Here is a 19,712-nt window from a genome sequence, read left to right as displayed (position 1 = left end):
GAATATTTTTTAATATTTACCATGGTAGTTGTGTATTGTAAGTGGTGTTATCCCTATCTACTAGGGCTTTCCAAAGGAAACGCTCGAGTTGAAATTCCGGATTCGCTTTTTTTTTTGGTTCGGTCGCAAGTCGCAGTCAAGTCCTCATTACGCATGCGCAGCCTTTTGATAATACGCTCAAAACGCATACAAAATGTGCACACGTCGTTCGTGCTAGACCCACACTAAAAGATGTCGAGCTTTTTCAGAACGAGTAGGTCTGCGAACCTTTTGAGAGATCTCTTGATGAGCGAACATTTATGAGTGAACAATTCATTGAGAAACATGCTATATCAACTGAGCTATCTAATGTTAATCGAGAGAAGCATAGACGCAAATCTCATCGTGTATGTAGACGTGATCGTGAACCAAGCAGAATACCAATACAAAGTTTGAAAAGGTTAAGAAACAAGACAAGAAAGGTTATGAAATTTGTCTATGCACGTATTCTCCATGTATCCCCATGTCATCTACTTTGTACTGTTATGTTAATACTAAAAAACTATTAAACAAAAGGACGTTTGAGTTTATCTGTCGTGAAAATATTCGTCAAAGTATAAGAAAGGTAAAATATCGTGCCAGTTAATATTTAACATCGTTATCTTGTAACAAACTGATGTGTTCTTGCAAGAATGAGGCTCACGTAACAAATCATTGCATATTTAAATTAAGCAGAGAGATGCAAGCACAAAAAACAAAGTTTATTTCCAACAGGAGGCCCGGGTGAACGTAAATATGCGTCTAGTTGAATATAGTTTCATATTGTAATTATTTTCACACGACCCCACAAGCTTTGAACTTTAAACCCTATCGTGTTTAAATAAAGGATGTTACACTACATTATTTTTTTGGGAAAATAGTTCTGTATTTGGCGTATTTTGGCCAAGGCGAGGACTTCAAGCTAACCACGGAACCGTCCGAAAAAGTGCAAAATCCCACAATCAGGCAATCAAAAACAGCTAACATGAAGCAATACTGCTTATTTTAGTAAAAGAAGCTTTAATTTCAAAATAAAATTTTGTGTCTTTCAAGTTACCGAGGCTAAATTCTGTATGAAGATGATTCGACCAGTAAACCAGTAAAAATACTCCATTTTGAGAGCCTGCTGACGCGTAAACAAGCACGGTGACCCAATTTTTGTATTGAATTTTTTTTTAATGTTTATATCATGAATGTTAATTATACCAAGTTTCAAAAAAACTTTGATGGTAGAACAATTTCAAGGGAATTACCTTAAGTTCGTTATAGTCTTATTTATTATATTATTGTGCATAGCAGTTCCACATCAGCTGATGTTATTTAATATTATTGTTATTATGATTCTTCCTACCAGGTCCACATCAGATGATTTTATATATTACTAAGTTATTATTAAGTTTGCTATAGTTTATTAAGTTTATAATATTACTATTCTATATCAGGTCCGCATCAGCCTTCGGCTGCCGATGCAATATTGGCTCCAGCAGTTTTGTAATTATTAACCTGCAGGTTAACAGGTTACCCGTATCTACAACTACATATCCTGATTTTGTCCAGGCATCCCACAGAGCCACCTTGCAGAAACTAGACGGTCTCTGATTAAAAAAAATAACAAACCACAACTTGAAGCTCCCCTCTACAGATCAGAAGTATCCACAATTATTTTCAGGAACATGGCGTCTTCCCTGACATATGCGTGATTATTCAGCTCAGTAAGCGAGCAGAACATCGGGCACCCACTGCCGATGTTTGTTTCTCTTCTTGGCCTCTGGAAGGATGAGCTGTTCGGATCAGGTCTGAAGGCGTCGATCACGTGTTCCAGGTTATCTTGATCCAGTAACATGAAGGTGACCATCAGTCTGAACGGCCAGCGGAGAATGGCGTCGTACTGACCGCGCATGACAACCAAGTAGACAGAGATGTGCGTTCCTCTACCCATTCCATCGCCGTTCAGATAGACACGCGCGCACAGCTTATAACCATAGCGACTGGTTGAGAAACTTGGACTGTCGACGGAGACTTCTTCTCCAGTAACTGCACCATTCCGTTTGCGAGAAAAATGAGAAATTTTCCATAAAAGCTGGCCATTGTAGCTTGAGATCTCTTGCTGTCTTACGCATTCCTCCAAATCAGCCAGGTTTACATTAATTAATGCTAGTGTGCGCTCAAAATATTCAATCCGTCGGTTAGGCCTTCTGGTGCTCCCCTGGGCGGTGTCGGGTTGCCTTATCGTGTTATCCGTATAACGTCTAACTTCCTCCCTGGCGCGATTATTCTCGACTAAAGGAACCTCGTGGTCAGCGGTCCCGTTATCAATATTCGTAACTCTCCTTGTACGCTCATTACTTGATAAACTGGCGTCATTTGGAACTCGCTGTTCCGACGATGCTGCTCCAGAGGTAGTACCTGATACCAAAATTCGCTCCAAAGTAGTTATGCGGCCACTGTTTTCTTCTAGTTTACCTTTAAGGCTTCGGAGTTCGTCAAATATAATTTGTAGTTGAAGGCTAACGGACATGATACTCGGGTTACAGGTCACAATGGCCTCAACTTCTTGGCTCATTCGAATCGCAAACTGAAGCAGCAGAACAGTGTGTTGAGCATGTGCCTTCTCTAAATGCTGTTTCTTTTCCTTTTGGTTTAGAACCTGTCAGATCGCAGTAGGTACAATGTATCATTATAAGATGCTATGGAATGGATCGGGCATTTGACCGTCGTCCACACCGGGAGGTGGAGAATTGTAACCTTGCTGGGTGGGGTCGGGAATTTGAACCAGAAGTGTCAAGTCTATCCAACGTTATTTACGTGTTTTAATGGAGGATTTTAAAGGTAAAGAGCTTGCTTCCGAAAGCGAATGACTAAAAGAGACATTTTTCACATTATACAATGATGCTTACGGGCGAATAACTTACCAGCAGCCGCCTGAAACTAATCCGTGGCTTTGCTAAATTCTACAGCATTTGTCGATCTCACAAAGAATAGCTCAATATTGGGTGGCGTATCTGAGCGCAATTTTGGACCAGGGGGTGGGAATTAAAACGATTTAATCTTCAAAAGTTCAAATGCCCGGGAGTTTGTCGGGGGAGTTGATGAAGCTTCAAATTGATCGACACATAATGTAAACACAACTGCTGCGCGTACCTGGTATATGCTCTCTATCTCTCTCGTTTATATCTCATTGCTTAGGGCCTTACTGAGGACCCTTTTTTATAGAGGTGTGTTGTGAAAATTTTACGTAATTATAAGTTAAGTACTAATGCAATAGCTAACAATAGTTTCAGTCAGAAAATTCGAGTGAGTACTTACATCCACTTTCGGGCAGCCAATCTGAGAGAAGGGGCATGGTCCCCGTGCGCCTTCACAGTCGCCATAAAAAGAATCCTGGTGATCTCTCAACTTCAAACAGAAGAATTATCAAATTTAATCATAACTGTACAAGCGTACTAATAGCCAAAGTTAATCAGAGCTAACTTTTTTTTCAACGGTTAATGCAAAGCAGGCCTCAGTTTATCCCCATTTGCTGCACGATAAATCTCGAATTTAAAATAATTCAACTTTCTGTTATATTTATGACCTAAAAAAATGCTAAACCATTCTTCTCCTTTCCCATTTCCAGATCATAGAGCCAGTTGATCAATTTATTTCCTTTATATTTTCCATGAGAATGACTAAGGTCTTCTTGAGCATATTTAAAGAAATCTTTAAGCCATCCCGCCCCCTTTCCCCCCTCCCCCCCATCTCTGCTGCTCCGTACATCCGAAAGGTATGAGTGCTTACATGTATCGCACAGCTTTTTTAATTATTCGCCTCATTTAAGGCGCAAAGCTGGCTGTGCTCCTGATTTTTTGTGGCGTGTGTTGTAGATGGTAACGCCAAGAAAGCAGACTAACAGACATCGTCTCATTAAATACTGGTGTATAAATCAGTTGCCATAGAGCCCCATTATGAACAGAAACAGAAACAGAACAAACTCACTAAGGGAACTACAAGTTGATCCAGTAACAAACTCTCCATACTGACATTATATGTAATTAATGACAGGCAGCAGGGAGAATTGTTGACGAGATCTTTAGAGTGGAAGGTTTAATTGCCTTTGTGTTTGTTTTTAAATTCACCATAGGAATTCACTTAGAATTATTACACAATATTTTTTATCAGAAGGTATGTGTTCTTACTTTGCCTCGAAGAATTCCATCTTTGTTGCATTTTTCACATGTACTTGGATATGCAGGACACTCTGTATCCTGGTGTTGCTGTAGAAAAAAATTTAGGTTTCAACAAACTATCGTATCGATGACCGGGAAAGCAATTTTCAAACCTAAGTGACATAGGTTTGAGGTCCTCAGATTCTTTAAAAAAATTACCTTATCGGAATTTCTATGTCGTTGAGCAAAGTGTGGTTCTGAGTTATTTTTGATAAGCTAAATAACAATGACCATTAATTTATCTATCACCTTTAGGAGGTGCTCGTGGAAAATTATGCAACAGTGGACCTCTCTGGAGTACGGTGTCCCCTTAATTTTCGTTACAATGTAAAGAAATAAGCCCTGGTCTTATCAAGAGGGGTTCGACATAATGGACTTCAGTGGATCAATTGAAACACAACGATGTACCTCGGATACAATTTTTTAAGAATTGATCAAAAAAGTGCTGAATACAAGTGCAAATACTTACAACTGTAAGTATTCCACTAGATCACCTTGATCAATTTGGGGCCTTAACGTCCCTTCCCGGGCAAACCCTGGGGCGTTTGAATTTTTGAAGATTAAATCGTTCAAATTCCCGCCCAATATTGAACGATTCTTTGTGTGAATTTAACAAAGTCGCTTATTAGTTTTTGGTACTGCTGTTGGGCTTTTCGTCAGTAAGCATCATTATACGATTTGAAAATTGTCCTCGAAGCCATTCACTCACGGAAAATCCTTAAAAATCCTTTGAAATCTATCAAAATCCTTAAATCTACCCCCCCCCCCCCGGATACGGGCGACGACCAAATGCCCGTGAGTTGCCCAGGGACGAGATGTTGAAGCTTCGAATCGATTGGCGCAAAATAGTCTAATAAGAAGTATTTTTTGGATCCAAAGAAAACTCCGGAGAAAAACGATTTTCACAGTAAGCAAGGAACCGTTAAAAGCTTACTCTCTCTCTTACTCTCTCTATTGAGTACCCAGTTTGGAAGGTAGGGGGCTTTGAAGTAATTTCGACGAGGTACCCTAATTAATTGTAACGTAAGAAGACTAACCTATAAATCTAATTGGAAGTGGTACTCATATCTTAATAGGTCTTGACGGAGGCTTTCTTGTTTTGAGTCACAATATGCCAAAATGGGTAACCGTCGCAATCATACTTCAAAACTTTAATTACTGAAATAGAACTACAGGATGAGTTCAAGTTCCCTCTAAAGTCAGTCAGTCAGAGAATTACCTTGAGACCACTTAGATTGTGAGATTCTACAAATCATCAATGAATAGTTTAAATGAGGATACATAATACCAAGTGCTATGTAAAAGGTGCCTGCAAAAGTATCGGCACCCCTTGATAAGTGGAGGTTTATATATTCAACGGGGTGGTTAATAAATTTTAATCACTGATCACGAGGAGAGTTAGGCAGAGAGCTGAGAGTGATTTTGGTTCTTTGATGTTCGAAATGATTTACCTTAATCCTAGACAAGACTATCTGTCTTTGACAAAGTGTACACTTCTCCATTCGGAACATGCATTCGTTTTCCAAATGTGAAGTGAGATCAGATTTTTTTACCAGCATGCCACACTCATGATGTACACAGGGTATCTTCAGGAACTCGCATGTGTTTATATGGCTCTGTAAGTCAATAATAAGTACAATACCGAAGAAAAATGTTGTCTAATAAAGTAACTAATAAAGACTGAAAGAGCATTAAAGGAAAGTAGACCGCTCACTACAAGATACACCCACATCATGCGAGTCCTCTAGTAATTTTTTCTTCAGCTTCAGAGGAGCACACTAACACTAACTAGCTCAGGCCAAAAAGAAAAGATTTCGAGCTTTTGTTCGGTCATTATTACAAGAAGTATTAAGCCTTATGCTATTTACTAAGAATAGATATCGTAACGTTACTGAAAATGGCAATTCCTCAATTTCAATTAACAAAAATGTTGTGATACAGTAATCCATGCAGGCGATAAAGAAAGAGGGGGGAGGAGGGAGGCTGTACATGGCATCCAGTCAATGCTACTCGGCGAAGGGAAAAAAATATGTGGATGGCTCTTTAAGATTAAGACCCCTTTAAAAAACGTACGTACTACGCGATCTTTAAAACGATTTGCAATTCAAGTGTGATTTCTTCTCATTACAATGGATGTTAGCTGACGGTGGAAACGTGAAGGAGATGAATGTAAAAGTTTCAACGATACGTATGAATGGATGCAAACGTTCTCCTTGTAATCATCAAATAAATGCGAAAATATGTACACGCCATGCTTGAAGAATCACAATTGTCTATCCCAGGATACCAAATATGACATACCTCTAAATGTCTCACTTCTCCCTTCCAAACACACCCATCCTCCTTGAAAGTGCAGTGAACGACGAGAGCAAGTACCTCACGACGTATAAATTTGTCTGGAAAAACCTGCAAAATATATAGACCATACATGTACTGTAAAGGAATCCAGAGGTAATGGAAGACCCATCTGGCGAAGACGTAATCAGTGGTAAATTCCATTACAAGAGCTTTCCACTCGGATTTTGAGAAAATCCTTAGTACCATCGAAGCAGGCGAAAACCAAGTATAACAAGATTATGATTACTTAATCAACATACCTCGTTCTGATGAAGACTTGTTTGGTCCTTGAAACAAACCATCAAAAGTGTTTGCTGATCCCTAGTGAAAAGATTATCCGTGATGGTAATTTTCTTGAATTACTGAAATAAGCGTTGCTTGTCATTTTATATTCAATGGTAGGGAATGTTAAGAAAATGTTCTGGGTGCACTTTTGCAATTGCATTAATTACCTGGATTCAGTTTTTCTGCAGAAGAGGTAGAAGAGGCAGTTAACGTCACCTCTTGGGCACAACCCCAAGGAATTTCCACGAATCGAGATAAATCCACGAAAGTGGAGTGCAGTTCAAACAGAAGATTCACATAAATTGGGGAGGGGGGAGATGGGCTCAATCATGGTGGCTATCATCAAATTCCACTGAGACATAGCTAACAGTCAGCATGCAAATATCATTAACGAGAGTGGTTGGGAATGTCAACTGTGATGTTAGTGCATGTGACGGTGATCTTTCTTGTCATGGGGAGAAGTTATTTCCTTAGTAAATGCTTAACTAAGTTTTTATCTTAATGTTGGTAATCAGTCGTTTTCTCCCTCTAAAAACTTGTTAATTGGCTCCGATCAACAAATTTATTATAGGTCATGGAGGGATATGGGGCAAAACCCCAAGGTGGAGACCTCAACAGCCGATAAATCTGAGTAGGGGAGTCTTGATGAAAGAATAACACTTGACACTAATGCAAAAGTTGAAAAACAGTGAATTTTGAGGAGATGTACACTTGGATTACCAAATATATGTTATGATGGACAATTTTAGGACTAAGAGAGAAAATTGCACGTAAGTTTTTGGCGTTACAATATGATGAAACGCCCGAATATAGCTATTCTTGGCGAATTTCTTCCACCCATCTGCCGATCGGTAAACTTTACCTCTAGAAAACCCAGTGAAAACTGTTAGAGAGATGGAGGTCATGGGAATTGTGTTGATTCCATGCAAGAGTGCGCTGGCACTACCATTACGCTGAGTCATCGTATCTATCATCAAACTTTTGGAAGAAAAGGCTTAAAGCCAGAATCTAGTCGATGTTCCCTGTCTAATCTGTCGCTACGACCATAATCTTAGAAAAATAATATCTGACCAATATATTAGAAACTACTTTTACCCGAAATATTGCTTTTCTTCCAGAATAACACATTACCCTCTTTTTCATTTTCAAAGCCAACGCCCCTGTTAGACACAGGAAAATCGTATGTCTACTGGTTAATCATTTTGTACAGGGATTCTCCGCCCCGAATTCCTAATTCTCATCCTTCCATGTACCCTTCTATTCAAAAAGCTCTACCTTTCAGTTCACACCCCTGAAGTGCTCATTTTTTGGGTAAGAATGCGTTTGCTGACACCTAGTGGCAGTTATCCTTACTTCCTTCTATATTTATGTAATTACTGCCTCCTACAGTGAAATGACTCACTCTTTCTGGCGCAGCATCCCAGAAAGTTTTTACCATGAATTTCCCTTCTAGGTTTTAGGCAGGGGTTGTTGCCAAATGTTTAACAGAGCAGACTTAAAGCGCTTTTCGCCTGAGTGTCGAAATACCGAAACCGAAGTGATCAAAACTGCACATTAGAGAAAAGTTCAATATCACAAAGAGTCAATGGATTTTTTAAAATACAAAAAACCCTTTCTAGGGGCGGGGAAACACGAGTGGCCAGTTTGTAAGATGAAAATGGTATATGGATATTTGGTCATGGTGGCATGATTATATTTTTGGTTAATCACAGAGCTTAGTGAAGCAGAATCAAGACAATCTCGTTTTACTTGTGACACTCATCTGAATATGGCTTAAACGTAAAAACTTACCGAATAAGACTTAGTAAGCAAGATTGGCAATAGAAATGTCCACAGCTCGTCTGCATGGCCTTTCTCAGCAGTAACCCACAAGAGCTGCAGAAGTACTTAGCGTCGATAACGTTCTTGTCTAGACTTGCCACGTGATATCCAGGCATTCTCTCCTTTTTTCTTTTTTTTTGTTCTCTTCCCGTCTATTTCGTAGGATAGATGAACTAGCACCAAGGTCGAACGGTCATCAACTCTGCCAACAGTCAGAAATCGTCTTCGCTTGACTGAAAGTCTCGAATCACTTTGACCAGGGTTAGCTACAAAAGTTAAACAAACATATGTTCTGCATCAAAAACTAGGGGGCTTAACTCCCATGGTAGAGTTATCCTGCAACAAATAGGGGTATTGCTACACCCTAACCTGGTAATCGATTTCGTCGGGTTTCCCCAATGGTTTCTCCCAGGTGGAGAGGGGTACCGTGATGGTTATAATCTTGCTTTAAAACACAAATATATTTCAGCCTACTCATCAAACTTTAATGCCTCTTGCGGTTTGAGGACAATCAGAGTTTGGTCAGGAATTTTCCCGTCTGAAGAGGAGGGACCTCGCATTTTGTAAGTAATTGCTTTGTAACCGAGCCCAACAATCTTTCTGTCGATCACAAGCTACATAATTTACTGAATACCCAACACTATTCTATGTTTTAGTCTAAAAAAGTCTGAAGCCGTACCCCTTTGAAGACGAGAGAAACGGCATTCCTGAAAACTGCGCAGGGCCGACTTGCACTTTTGGTGCTCAAGTTTCTCGTTGGTGCGTGCCTAACAAATAAACGTACGCTGCAGCTCAGCAATAAATAGCATCCGATTTCTTTACGCGATTCATCACGCAAAGGATACCTTAGCTACAAATCCCTTTTTCAAAAAAAGCACTAAGTTCAAGTGTATTGATTTTAAAAATGTAATATTATTTCTTTGATCGGCTTAATTTAAGTTTAAGGTAAGAATTACCAAATCCTGTTTTAAATCAAGCCCTGATTAAAACTTGTTAACATAAGTAACGTGCTTGCATTGTTGTTTTGATCTTGAAGACAAAGCAAATCAGCTTTTACTAACACATTTAAGTTATATCTGCCTTCAAAGTAAGGTCAGTAAGGGTAACATGATTTATTTTAATTATCTTTAGACCGAGCGTGCACTCAGGCATAAGAGCCTTTTTTCACTCATTTTTGCATACCGGATTAAAAAAGAAAAGAAACGCACCGAGTGGCTACTTTTTTCAAGAAAAGCCGGATTTTGTTCGTGGAAATTAAAGAAAATAACTTCACCCGTTAACCTTTCCCACTGGTTATAACTCACGTTCTTGACAATTGAAATCATAGCAAGCCGGTGAATTCGACTGTCGTTCATTCATAAAACACACATCGTAGGCATTTTGTTTTTTAATTGTCATGCGTGTTTTTTATGAGCCATAATTCGGTCGGATTTCAATAAAAATTTAACCGTCAGATTCTGTTCTATTATAAAACAAATAGAGAAGCCTTGAATGTGCTCTGTTCTATTGTAAAGCACTTAGGAAGCGTTAAAGCACGAAAGAAGTGGGAGGAGACACTAGAAGTAGTCAGGTGATTCTTCCTACACTTCCTTCCTACTCTAGCCGCTTCCTGTGTGCTTTACAACAGAACAGAGCCCAGTCAAGGCTTTGTTATTCTTGTTACGTTTAAGTAAGGAAGGATAACAAACATTACTGAGAGATGTGAGGCAAAATTGAAGGATACTTCTGGCATGCTATTTTGAATGAACCAACAAGCCTGCTATACACTCGAAAAGGATAATTTTTGGAGATGATTGAGAACATTTTTGTTTAAAAAATGTGAACAATTTATGATCGATCGCGTTTGATGCTAAGTTTGTGGTCAACGAGATTTCCAGTTAAAACGCTTCAGCAGCCGAAGGGTTTCCAGTATTCCAAAAACTATGATATAGGCTGATTTAAGAATTCTTAAACAGAATGAACTGGCGACTTCGGTCAGAGGGTCTTTGGTGAGCGAAATTTCCTTTTAGAAAATGTGGACATACATTCAGTTGTACATCACTCCTAAAGCGACCCATTCGTACCCATTCATCGTCGCATAAGAACGTTCAGTTTTGAGCCGATTATTAACGCTGATTCGTTCTCATTAATCACAACAAAGTGGGTATGTAGGTGTTTAATCGCCTAATGTAGCACGATAATATATAATGCTCAAGCACACCATTTCAATCTCCTGCTGCATCGAGGTAGCTGTAGTACCGTTTTGCAAAGCCAAAGAAAAATCTGCAAGCTTTAACACACTTAAAAAAAAGTGAAAATGTTTTGTTGAGTAATTTCTTGACGGTTTATGACTACTATTTCTACAGTTCGAGATCATCACGCGGAGACAATTTCATTATAACCCTTACGCATGAAGAAAAGTTCATTGCTAGATTTTACCACATACTTCACGAAAGCTGCCTAGATCAGCAGCACGCTGTTCTCTTTCACAAGGAACGTTCAGTGCCTGTGACTTAAAATGAAAAGCTACCATCGAAGCAACAAGGTTCCGTGGTAGACTTCTGGTCACGCAAAGGTGTGACTACTTTCTCCTTCATCATCTGTCACGATGCGGCTTATGAGAAGTTTCTATGCTATCTAAATACTTTTTTCATGAAAAAATTTGTTCACCTTTATTACTCCAGCCCTATTACACGCATCAGCGAAAAAGTCAAGCTTGCTATGTTTACACACCTAGTTATTTTTAAATAAAATTATTTAGTTCACGATACATGTCACGATGCCTTGATATTTTGATAAGCCCTTGGCTACAATCCAGGGTTATAAGTAGATGTTGGGCAGTTCGAAAGAAGTAAAAGACGTCATTTAGGATCACGCAATTAGAGAGAGTAAATATGAAACGATCAAATATCATTCCTACAACTCCCAATTCGCCAAAAAAATGCTATTGTAAAATCGATTTAAAGACAAGTTTCGGCTTAAACCAGTTGTGAATCATTGAAGCAATCAATACTACGGTGCGACTGAAAACAGAATGAGAAAGTGAAACTTAAGGGCCTGTTTACATGGAGGTGGGGGACCCTAATAATGGGGGACCCTAGGCGAGGTAACCCGCCTAGCCGTGGTCGAAAAATAAAACGCTTTTACATGCAATCTTACAACCCCGGGGTGCTGGGGTGAGGTTTCTTTAGTTTGTTGTTGCACTTGCAATTAAGGAGTTTGAGCAGAGGCGTCCCAAGTTCACATCTCGAAAAAGACGAAAGATTAATTCTCGGACACATATGTATTTATTCATGAAAGCGTCACGCGTTGTGTTACGCGGTGTTTGGCTTCGCAAGGAACCGTTGACTTAATACGTTATACGGAATAGTTTGGGAAACCAAATATGGTCGTAATATTCTGAAATGTGAACATTTCACATTCTTTGTGTGTCCGTTGCGGTTTCTGGTGATTTCTGCCATAAGACGGCCAGGAAATGTACAAAGATTTAAACTGATACATGTTTCACTTTTGAGCTTTTTGCCGTGAATGCGACCCCGGCTGGGCGGGTTACCCCACCTTGACACGTTTACATGGCAAATTGTCACCCTGGCTGACAGGGTTACCCTACCTGGCAGACCGGGCAACCCGCCTAGGCGGGTCACCCCCACCTATCATGTAAACGTGATCAAAATAAAATAAGAAATTATATGGACAGGCGGGTTACCTCACCTACCTGGGGTCCCCCACCTCCATGTAAACAGGCCCTAAGACGGTTGTTCATTAATGGCAAGGCGTGAAATTGCGCCTAATACAAGCGCCAATGCGACTAAATTTTTCACTTTGGCGACCAACTCCTGAAAATTAGTCGCCAAATTGGCGACTAGAATGTTTCATTATAACCTTACCTAGAGATATAGTGAATTAAAAAGATTTGCAAAGAAAAACTTCGAGGCAAACTTCCTCATTAAGTTTGTTTCCGAAATGCAGCATATGCATCTTGATCGATAACTAGACGCCATCTTGGATTTAGGTGCACTTGAACGTTGTATATCATCCATCCTAGTGTCCACTTTGTAGCAAGTTAAGGATCTTTTCCCTAACTTAATTTCTAGAACGATGACAGCGTAAAAAAAAAGGTTTTGTTTGTCTTTGAAGATGGCGACCAACTTTTTTTGAATAGGATACCACTTTGAAGAATTTAGGAGCCAAGTGGCTATCAGAAAAAAAAAAACAATTTCACGCCCTGAATAGTGCTTCGGTATGCACTTTCCGTCGCAATAAAAACTGAGGTGAGAATCATTGAAGCAATTACTACTAATTGAAAACAAGAGGAGTAAGAGCAATTTAAGACAGTCTTTCATGACTAAGCTTCGGTAAGCACATTCCGTCGCATCAACCAGTTGTGAATCATTGAAGCAATCACTACTGTTCGACTCAAAACAGGAAGAGTAAGAGCAGTTTAAGACAGTCTTTCATGACTAAGCTTCGGTAAGCACATTCCGTCGCATCAACCAGTTGTGAATCATTGAAGCAATCACTACTGTTCGACTCAAAACAGGAAGAGTAAGAGCAGTTTAAGACAGTCTTTCATGACTAAGCTTCGGTAAGCACATTCCGTCGCATCAACCAGTTGTGAATCATTGAAGCAATCACTACTGTTCGACTAAAAACAGGAGGAGTAATAGCAGTTTAAGACAGTCGTTCAGGAAGGTGCTTCGGTAAGCACATTCCGTCGCGTCGACGTTTGAATGACGATTACTGAAAGCAAATCGATACGTGTTGAAACTTGATCATTTTAATGTTTACGAGATTTGCTAATGGTGAAAATCCTTTATATGAAATCACGCACGATCTAAACCCGCCAAGACACAAACTGAATGCATGAAATGCTCTTCTACGCAAACAATTTGAAATGTTGGCTTCCTTTGCAAATCAAAACAAAGGATTCTCTTCTTTCACCCCACACCTCAACAGTTTTTAGAGTGAAACTTCACTATGAGCTTACATCTGCACTGTGAACGGCTATTTCATTGAACCACCTTCTGCAAATGCTAACATGACATAAATACTTTTTCCAACTCCGAAGAACAATCGATGATTGTACTTACTACAAACCTCTCAGTGACACATGCGATGAGACCAGTATCTAGTTAGCATGATAACAAAGTGATATGCATTTGAAAAGCATTGAAACACCTTCTGAAAATGCTAACATGACATAAATACTTTTTCTAACTCCGAAGAACAATCGATGATTGTAATTACTACAAACCTCTCAGTGACACAAAAATGCGATGAGACCAGTATCTAGTTAGCATAATAACAAAGTGATATGCATTTGAAAAGCAGCAAGGTTTGTATCATAACAAGGTCACCTTAGCCTCAGGCTTGGCAACCAAGCACACAACTGTAAAGTAGACTATTGTTCCATGATTGACAGCACCGTATTGTATAGATTTTGGCAAGCCTAAAAGCGGAGCTCGCATTTTTTTTCCCGCACTTCTCTTCAACAAAACTAAAGCCCCTACTATGGATAAAGTGCGTGGTAATATTAATGGTTTTCATTCGCAACTTCTCAATGTCCGTGTAGTGAACTGATTATAAGATAGTGCCCGTGGTAGAGTTGGCCGTGCATGCTGAAAGTAGCACCTTGTACGTTTGATCGTACGGTCGTACATCCAAATTTTTTCGGCTTGATGGGTTACTACTATTTTGTATAATTATGGGGCTATGCTCTACGAGTTCCGCTATTAATAGTGTTGTATGTCCACTGTCTACAACCATTGGGATTCCAGCAGAAAATATGCTTGCATGGGTCACTGTTTTGACTTTATTCCTTTTCCTATTTCTTGGGGCGTTATTATATCGAAGCGGTCAACTGAAATTATTATGTAAAGAAATCACCTAAGTATTGTGATCATAGCTTAAGAATAATCTCGATTTTGGAAACGAGCACGTGGCAATTAAAGGAATCAAAGGAAAGGTAAAAAACGAGCGATAAAGTTTACTTTGAGTAACGACTACGAGCTAGATAACATAATCACAAAACAAGTTATTGCTTACCAACGTTCGCGGGTCTTGATTACTTTATCGAGGATTACAGTCTAACTTGTCTTCTATGCAAAACGATCTTGATCACACGGGGTCTTATCTTGAACTGAAACGCTTTCTATAGTTTTCTGCCTAAAAAGAACTAATCACGGGGGCGTCAACGTAACCAAAATTTCGCATGCGAAATATTTTTTGGTTACGTTGACGCCCCGTGCAGCTTTTCTCGGAAGCGGTAACACTTAGCTTCAACGGAAGCAGTTACACAAGTAAGGAGGTTTCTAAGGAAATAAGTCGTAAAGCGACTTTTAGTTCAGTCGTGAAGATCCTGCGCCACATTGAAAATCTTCAAGTCTTTTGAAAGTATTACTCTTTTCACCTCTAGGAGACACTTATGCTCCTTGAGGTAGTGCGAAAAGATTAGGGATGGAATCCAAAATTAAATAAAGAGAGAAATTGCTGCTTTGTATTCAGGTCCGGTGTGATTGCTTTTTTGATTTTATTGAACTCGTCTTTATTTTTTGTTAGTCTTGGTTCTTATAAATCAATACTTGTTACTTTTTAGCAAAAGAATAAAACAAATTGAAACTATTTCGAAACTGGAATTCATGCAACAAAATTGATAGAACTTTGTAACAAAGTAGAAAGTACTGCCCGGGACTATTGGAATAAATCGCTGTTTGCGGGTTTTTGATAAGGGAAGGCCAAAGGACTCCGCGCTCTAATGCTCTACCACTGAGCCTCAGAGATTCCACGGTAAGTGAAGTCTATTACGAAGTTCATGTGACACGCGTTCTAATGTCGATAGCGTCATGATTTTAAATAAATTAAGAAAGATGGTGAGTATGAGCCACAGAGACTCCACGTTAAGCGAGGTCTATTGCAAAGTTCATATGACACGCGTCCTGCATACTGCTAGGATTAGCAATGTCGGTAGCGTCACGTTTGTAAATGGAATAAGAAGAGACGGTGAAACAATATTGAGAACAGAGAGTGCCGTAGTGGGAATTTTATAGATATTTGAGAGGAAAAAGACGACTGGTTTCGCGCACTGCTGACCGCGAAACCCGTGAAAACCAAAATATTTACACAAATAATAAATAAATAACACAAATGGAATAAATAAAAGTGAAGAAAGCTCTGGCAATGTTCTAAATTTCGTTTTCAGGTATAAAGAAAATTACGTTTAGGAGAAATATGTTATAATCTTCGTTAATGTCCAACCACCAGCCCAAGCTTATACACTCCACAAATATGCAAATATGTTAACGTTGCGCAGTGGGCGAAATATAGGGATTTGTATGGGAATAAGTGGTCGCACTCTCAACCTAAAACGTCTGGGCCCCTGTTGTTCAAAGGTAGAATAATGCAATCCACTGGATAAATCGCTATCCAGTGGATAGCGCAGTTCGTTTTCTTAACAGGTATCCGCTGGATAGTGATTTATCCGTTGGATAGCGTTATCCTCTCTTGAACAAATGGGTCCTGAACGATATTAGTTTTGATTATAGACAAAATTATCCCGCTTAAGTAGTTTTCAATTGAAACTTGTGAATTTCGTGGGCTGATTCAGGGCGGTGTAGCTCGGTTTATTTCGTCTGCTTTTCCCTCTTTATAATCCATACCTAAGATACGTCAGTAGTGAGTAACGCTAACCAACGAATCCAACCGAAGCAAAACACGGTGAATTCGCTCCGGACACCCCAGTCACCCCGAAATCCCACATGAGTCACGGACAATGATGGTACTTCTACTCGTGTTCCTCATTCGCCGCCAATTCCACCCTGAAGGTTCGCAAAGAGCCTTTCGCATGAAGCCTATGTCGGGATTATCTGAAAGTGTTTCACTTTAATTGCTATTTAACAGACCCAAGAGGAGCAAGATGAAAGGAGATAATATTTTTCCTCGCTTATGTCTAGTTGGCGCGAGGCTTCCTTCTTGGGGGTGTTTCCGTTGTCAAGGAGGATGGAAATTTAACAGACTATCGAGGTGGACTTTCCATAGTTTTCTTTCGCTTTCTATGCAGACACATCCTGAGCTCACGTTTCGAGAGGAATAGAATAATCACAGGCGGCCTAAGCTCACGTCTCGAGAAAAAGCCAACGATCAATTCATGAACGCGTCACACATTGTGTGACTCGCTGTTAAGTTACGAGAGGAACCGTTGAAAATTTTAATACGTTATAAGGAATAGTATGGGGAACGAAATATAGTCGATTTACAACGATAAACATTTCGAAATATGAATATTTTACACGTAAAATCAATAACACATTCTCACATCCTGTGTGTCCGTTGTAGTTCCCGGCGATTTCTGCTGTTTTAAGCTTGCTTTACCATCACTGTTATATATGTCAAAAGACGAAGTCAAGGCTGCACACTACGATTTCGACCGTTGTCCACGCTGAGGTGGTTTGTGCACCGAAAATCAAGCAGACTGGACACGGCCGCGGGAGAAACTTGGGTTACGGTCGATCATTTAGGTATCACAGCTTTTCGCAAGTTTGACGTCGGAATCTGGAATCTGATCAGGACAGTAGATAAAGGCGAGGTGTCTCTCTGGGGATGGGGTAAACACGGTATATTGATTTACATTTACAGTTAAACGTTAGATCTGAGTACGAGATTAATTTGGTTCTAATCGTGCAAGGTACGCGTCAGTGTTGGAAAAGCTGTCCTGCTCTCACTCATCCTCCATACTGTATCAATTGCAATTGCTTCCCAGAGCTCAACAGAACGTTGTGCGGATTTCCTCTCTTCCTCCCAATTGCCCACCATGAAAGAGAAGAAAAAGGCCTGGTTACAGCTCACCCCTATTCATGAACAAACACGGCCTTTTCTGGAGACGAGATCGGGATCATTAAGTGAGAGCTTTCCAACGCAAAATATTACAACGCGTAATAGGTTTGGGATTGGACAATGTAACAGGTGTTTATGAAAGGGGTTTACCGGCGAGCGTTGTCGTTACTTCCTTTGAGTAACAATGAATGAGTTGCCAGTAATCGGATCCTTGGGGCAACGGGGCAAAAATTGCAACTCGCTTGAAATATGGCGAAAGGTTGTTTCGACTTCCGAAAAAACTATTTTGGAGAGTTATTATCGCTTTTTCGCCGCAGTTTTATCATAAATGGGCTAAGATAATGTCGATGCGAGGGAAGTGTAAGTTTTTGTTATAATTACCACTAAATATGCTTTAAAATAGACCGATAGACTTCTCTCCTTGCATAGGATTTATAATGGTAATAGGACCGAGTGGAGTCCAATTCGTTCTGTAATCATACGACTGATTAACAAAATCGGAGGACCGCGAAGCGGGAGTCCGATTTGACAATCACGAGTAGGGACATCTCCAGTAGGGACAATGTCTAACGCAAAAAAATTAAGGAAATTTCCCAGCTTTTTTTTTTTTTTTTTTAGGGTAAGTGGTTGTTGCTATGGTTATTGTGATCAATTCTGTGATTGGTAGATTCAGCTGAGTGGAATTAGTATGATTGGCTCCTCCAACTTTCCGCTTACAGCCAACAGTCCGATTACAACTTTACAAAGTGATTAGTGAAATATAGAGCAGCTGATGCACTAGTCACATGTAACGAAATTGTAATGGTTATGATTAATTGTAGAATCGTCATCGCGTAATGGTCTCAAAATATTTCAAAATTAGCAATAAATTGCTAGGAAATGACTCATTTCAGTCTTTTCAGTTGTATTTCTGCGTGAACAGCCTGTTTTTATACTTGTTAACGTATTAAATAGACAAATTACGACGTTTGAAAATACACCTCCCCTAAAGGAGAGATGTCGTTGTCAGCGGAGATGGAAATTTTCTTTACTGAGTTATTGTTCTCTGAAAGGATGAAATAACTTATGAAAAAAATGAGGAAGTCCCTTGGTCAAGCGATACTTTGTTTGAGAAAAATCCAAGTCTTTGAGCTGTAACTTCTCTTCTCGAACTTCTTGGAGGATCTTGTCAGGAAAAGCAAGATCACGGGAACCTCGGCAGAAACTGTAGACATGTAATCAGTTGTTCATCGCTCCTTAGGCGACCCATTTGTACCTACCCATCGTCACAAAAGAAAGGGTTCAGCTTTAAGCCGATTTCCAGCGCTCTGTTGTATAACCAAGCCACAAAAAAAGATAGAGGTGGACTTTAAACACGTCCATAAGAATAATAAGGCTTTGTCGAGTTATTTCTTGGCAATTGCTGGTTTTCAGTGTCACGCCATTCAAAATAGATCAAAATAAAAAATAAAAACCGTTCAATCGATTTAGTCTAGAATCTGGAAATAGAAAGAAGCTAGATATGTAAAGACTCTCGCCAAGATTCAGGTCACAGCAATTTTTCTTACGGAAGATATGAGGAGAAACGTTTTTCCCAAATTTATAGAGATTAAGATTTGTATGGAGCCGCCATGCTGGTGCCCACCTAGATGGGCACCAACATGGCGGCCGGAAACCAGCAGAAACATCTGTCACTGAGTTTTGCTACAAAAGCGTGAATTTATCTCTCTAAGAACTCATAAACGTAACAATAATACTTTATTCTAATACAAGAACTGTTCAGATAGCTGAATTTCCCTAAATAAGTCACCTTTTAAACCAACATAACAGCTCTCTCGCTCGTCATGTAAAGGCCACGTCACGCAAAAGCTTAGAAATTCAAGAGTAGTCTATCACTAAACCAAGAACCCATTTGGAGTGAAAATTTGTCTGAATATTAGTTTTTAGCTGCTCTAATACATCATGAAAGTAAAATCTCAGGAGGATCAATAGTTCTGAAGTCTGAAATTTAGTGACGTCACGTGAAAACCAGCAATTTATAGTTAGTTTTTCTAAATTCGACACCATTACGCGATGTCAAATTCACAACACACATTGCGCACGCATGAAGACAAGATAATGATAAAACAGCGGCGAAAAAGCAACCATCTCTCTCCAAAATCGTTCTTTTGGTCGTCGGAATAACCTTTCGCCAAACATTTCCTTCTAGCGAGTTGCAGTGTTTGCCTCGTGGCGAACCCAGAATTCTGTGCGCAAACA

The 19,712-nt window shown here is 39.6% G+C and overlaps 1 protein-coding gene across 2 annotated transcripts; it reads right to left on the bottom strand.

Annotated features, from left to right (window-relative positions):
* Positions 1–719: 719 nt before the first annotated feature.
* On the bottom strand, positions 720–13,802 carry LOC149046379 (TNF receptor-associated factor 2-like). 2 transcript variants are annotated; one of them, XM_089203178.1, is made up of 8 exons: positions 13,743–13,802; positions 8,637–8,932; positions 6,821–6,881; positions 6,525–6,629; positions 5,675–5,839; positions 4,194–4,271; positions 3,325–3,414; positions 720–2,665 (listed from the first exon to the last, which is right to left on the bottom strand). In XM_089203178.1, the coding sequence occupies exons 2-8, from the start codon at positions 8,780–8,782 to the stop codon at positions 1,655–1,657; spliced, it is 1,656 nt and encodes a 551-aa protein (XP_089059304.1). In that variant the 5' UTR covers positions 8,783–8,932; positions 13,743–13,802; the 3' UTR covers positions 720–1,654. The 2 variants fall into 2 exon arrangements, with proteins under 2 accessions (XP_089059304.1, XP_089059305.1); XM_089203179.1 differs by lacking the exon at positions 13,743–13,802 and adding an exon at positions 9,346–9,433.
* Positions 13,803–19,712: the final 5,910 nt, after the last annotated feature.

The sequence above is a fragment of the Pocillopora damicornis genome, chromosome 4, assembly GCF_964200805.1.
Source record: "Pocillopora damicornis chromosome 4, jaPocDami1.2, whole genome shotgun sequence".
NCBI lineage: Eukaryota > Metazoa > Cnidaria > Anthozoa > Scleractinia > Pocilloporidae > Pocillopora > Pocillopora damicornis.
This window is presented reverse-complemented; position numbering and strand designations above follow the sequence as displayed.

Bases quoted from the DNA above. Each gene is read 5' to 3' on its own strand.
- LOC149046379 (XM_089203178.1), bottom strand. From the start codon at position 8,782: ATGCCTGGATATCACGTGGCAAGTCTAGACAAGAACGTTATCGACGCT. The intron at 6,882-8,636 runs GTAAGTTTTTAC...TCTTTTCACTAG, and splicing joins TGCTTACTAAGTCTTATTCG to GGATCAGCAAACACTTTTGA. The intron at 5,840-6,524 runs GTATGTCATATT...ATTGACTTACAG, and splicing joins GAGAAGTGAGACATTTAGAG to AGCCATATAAACACATGCGA.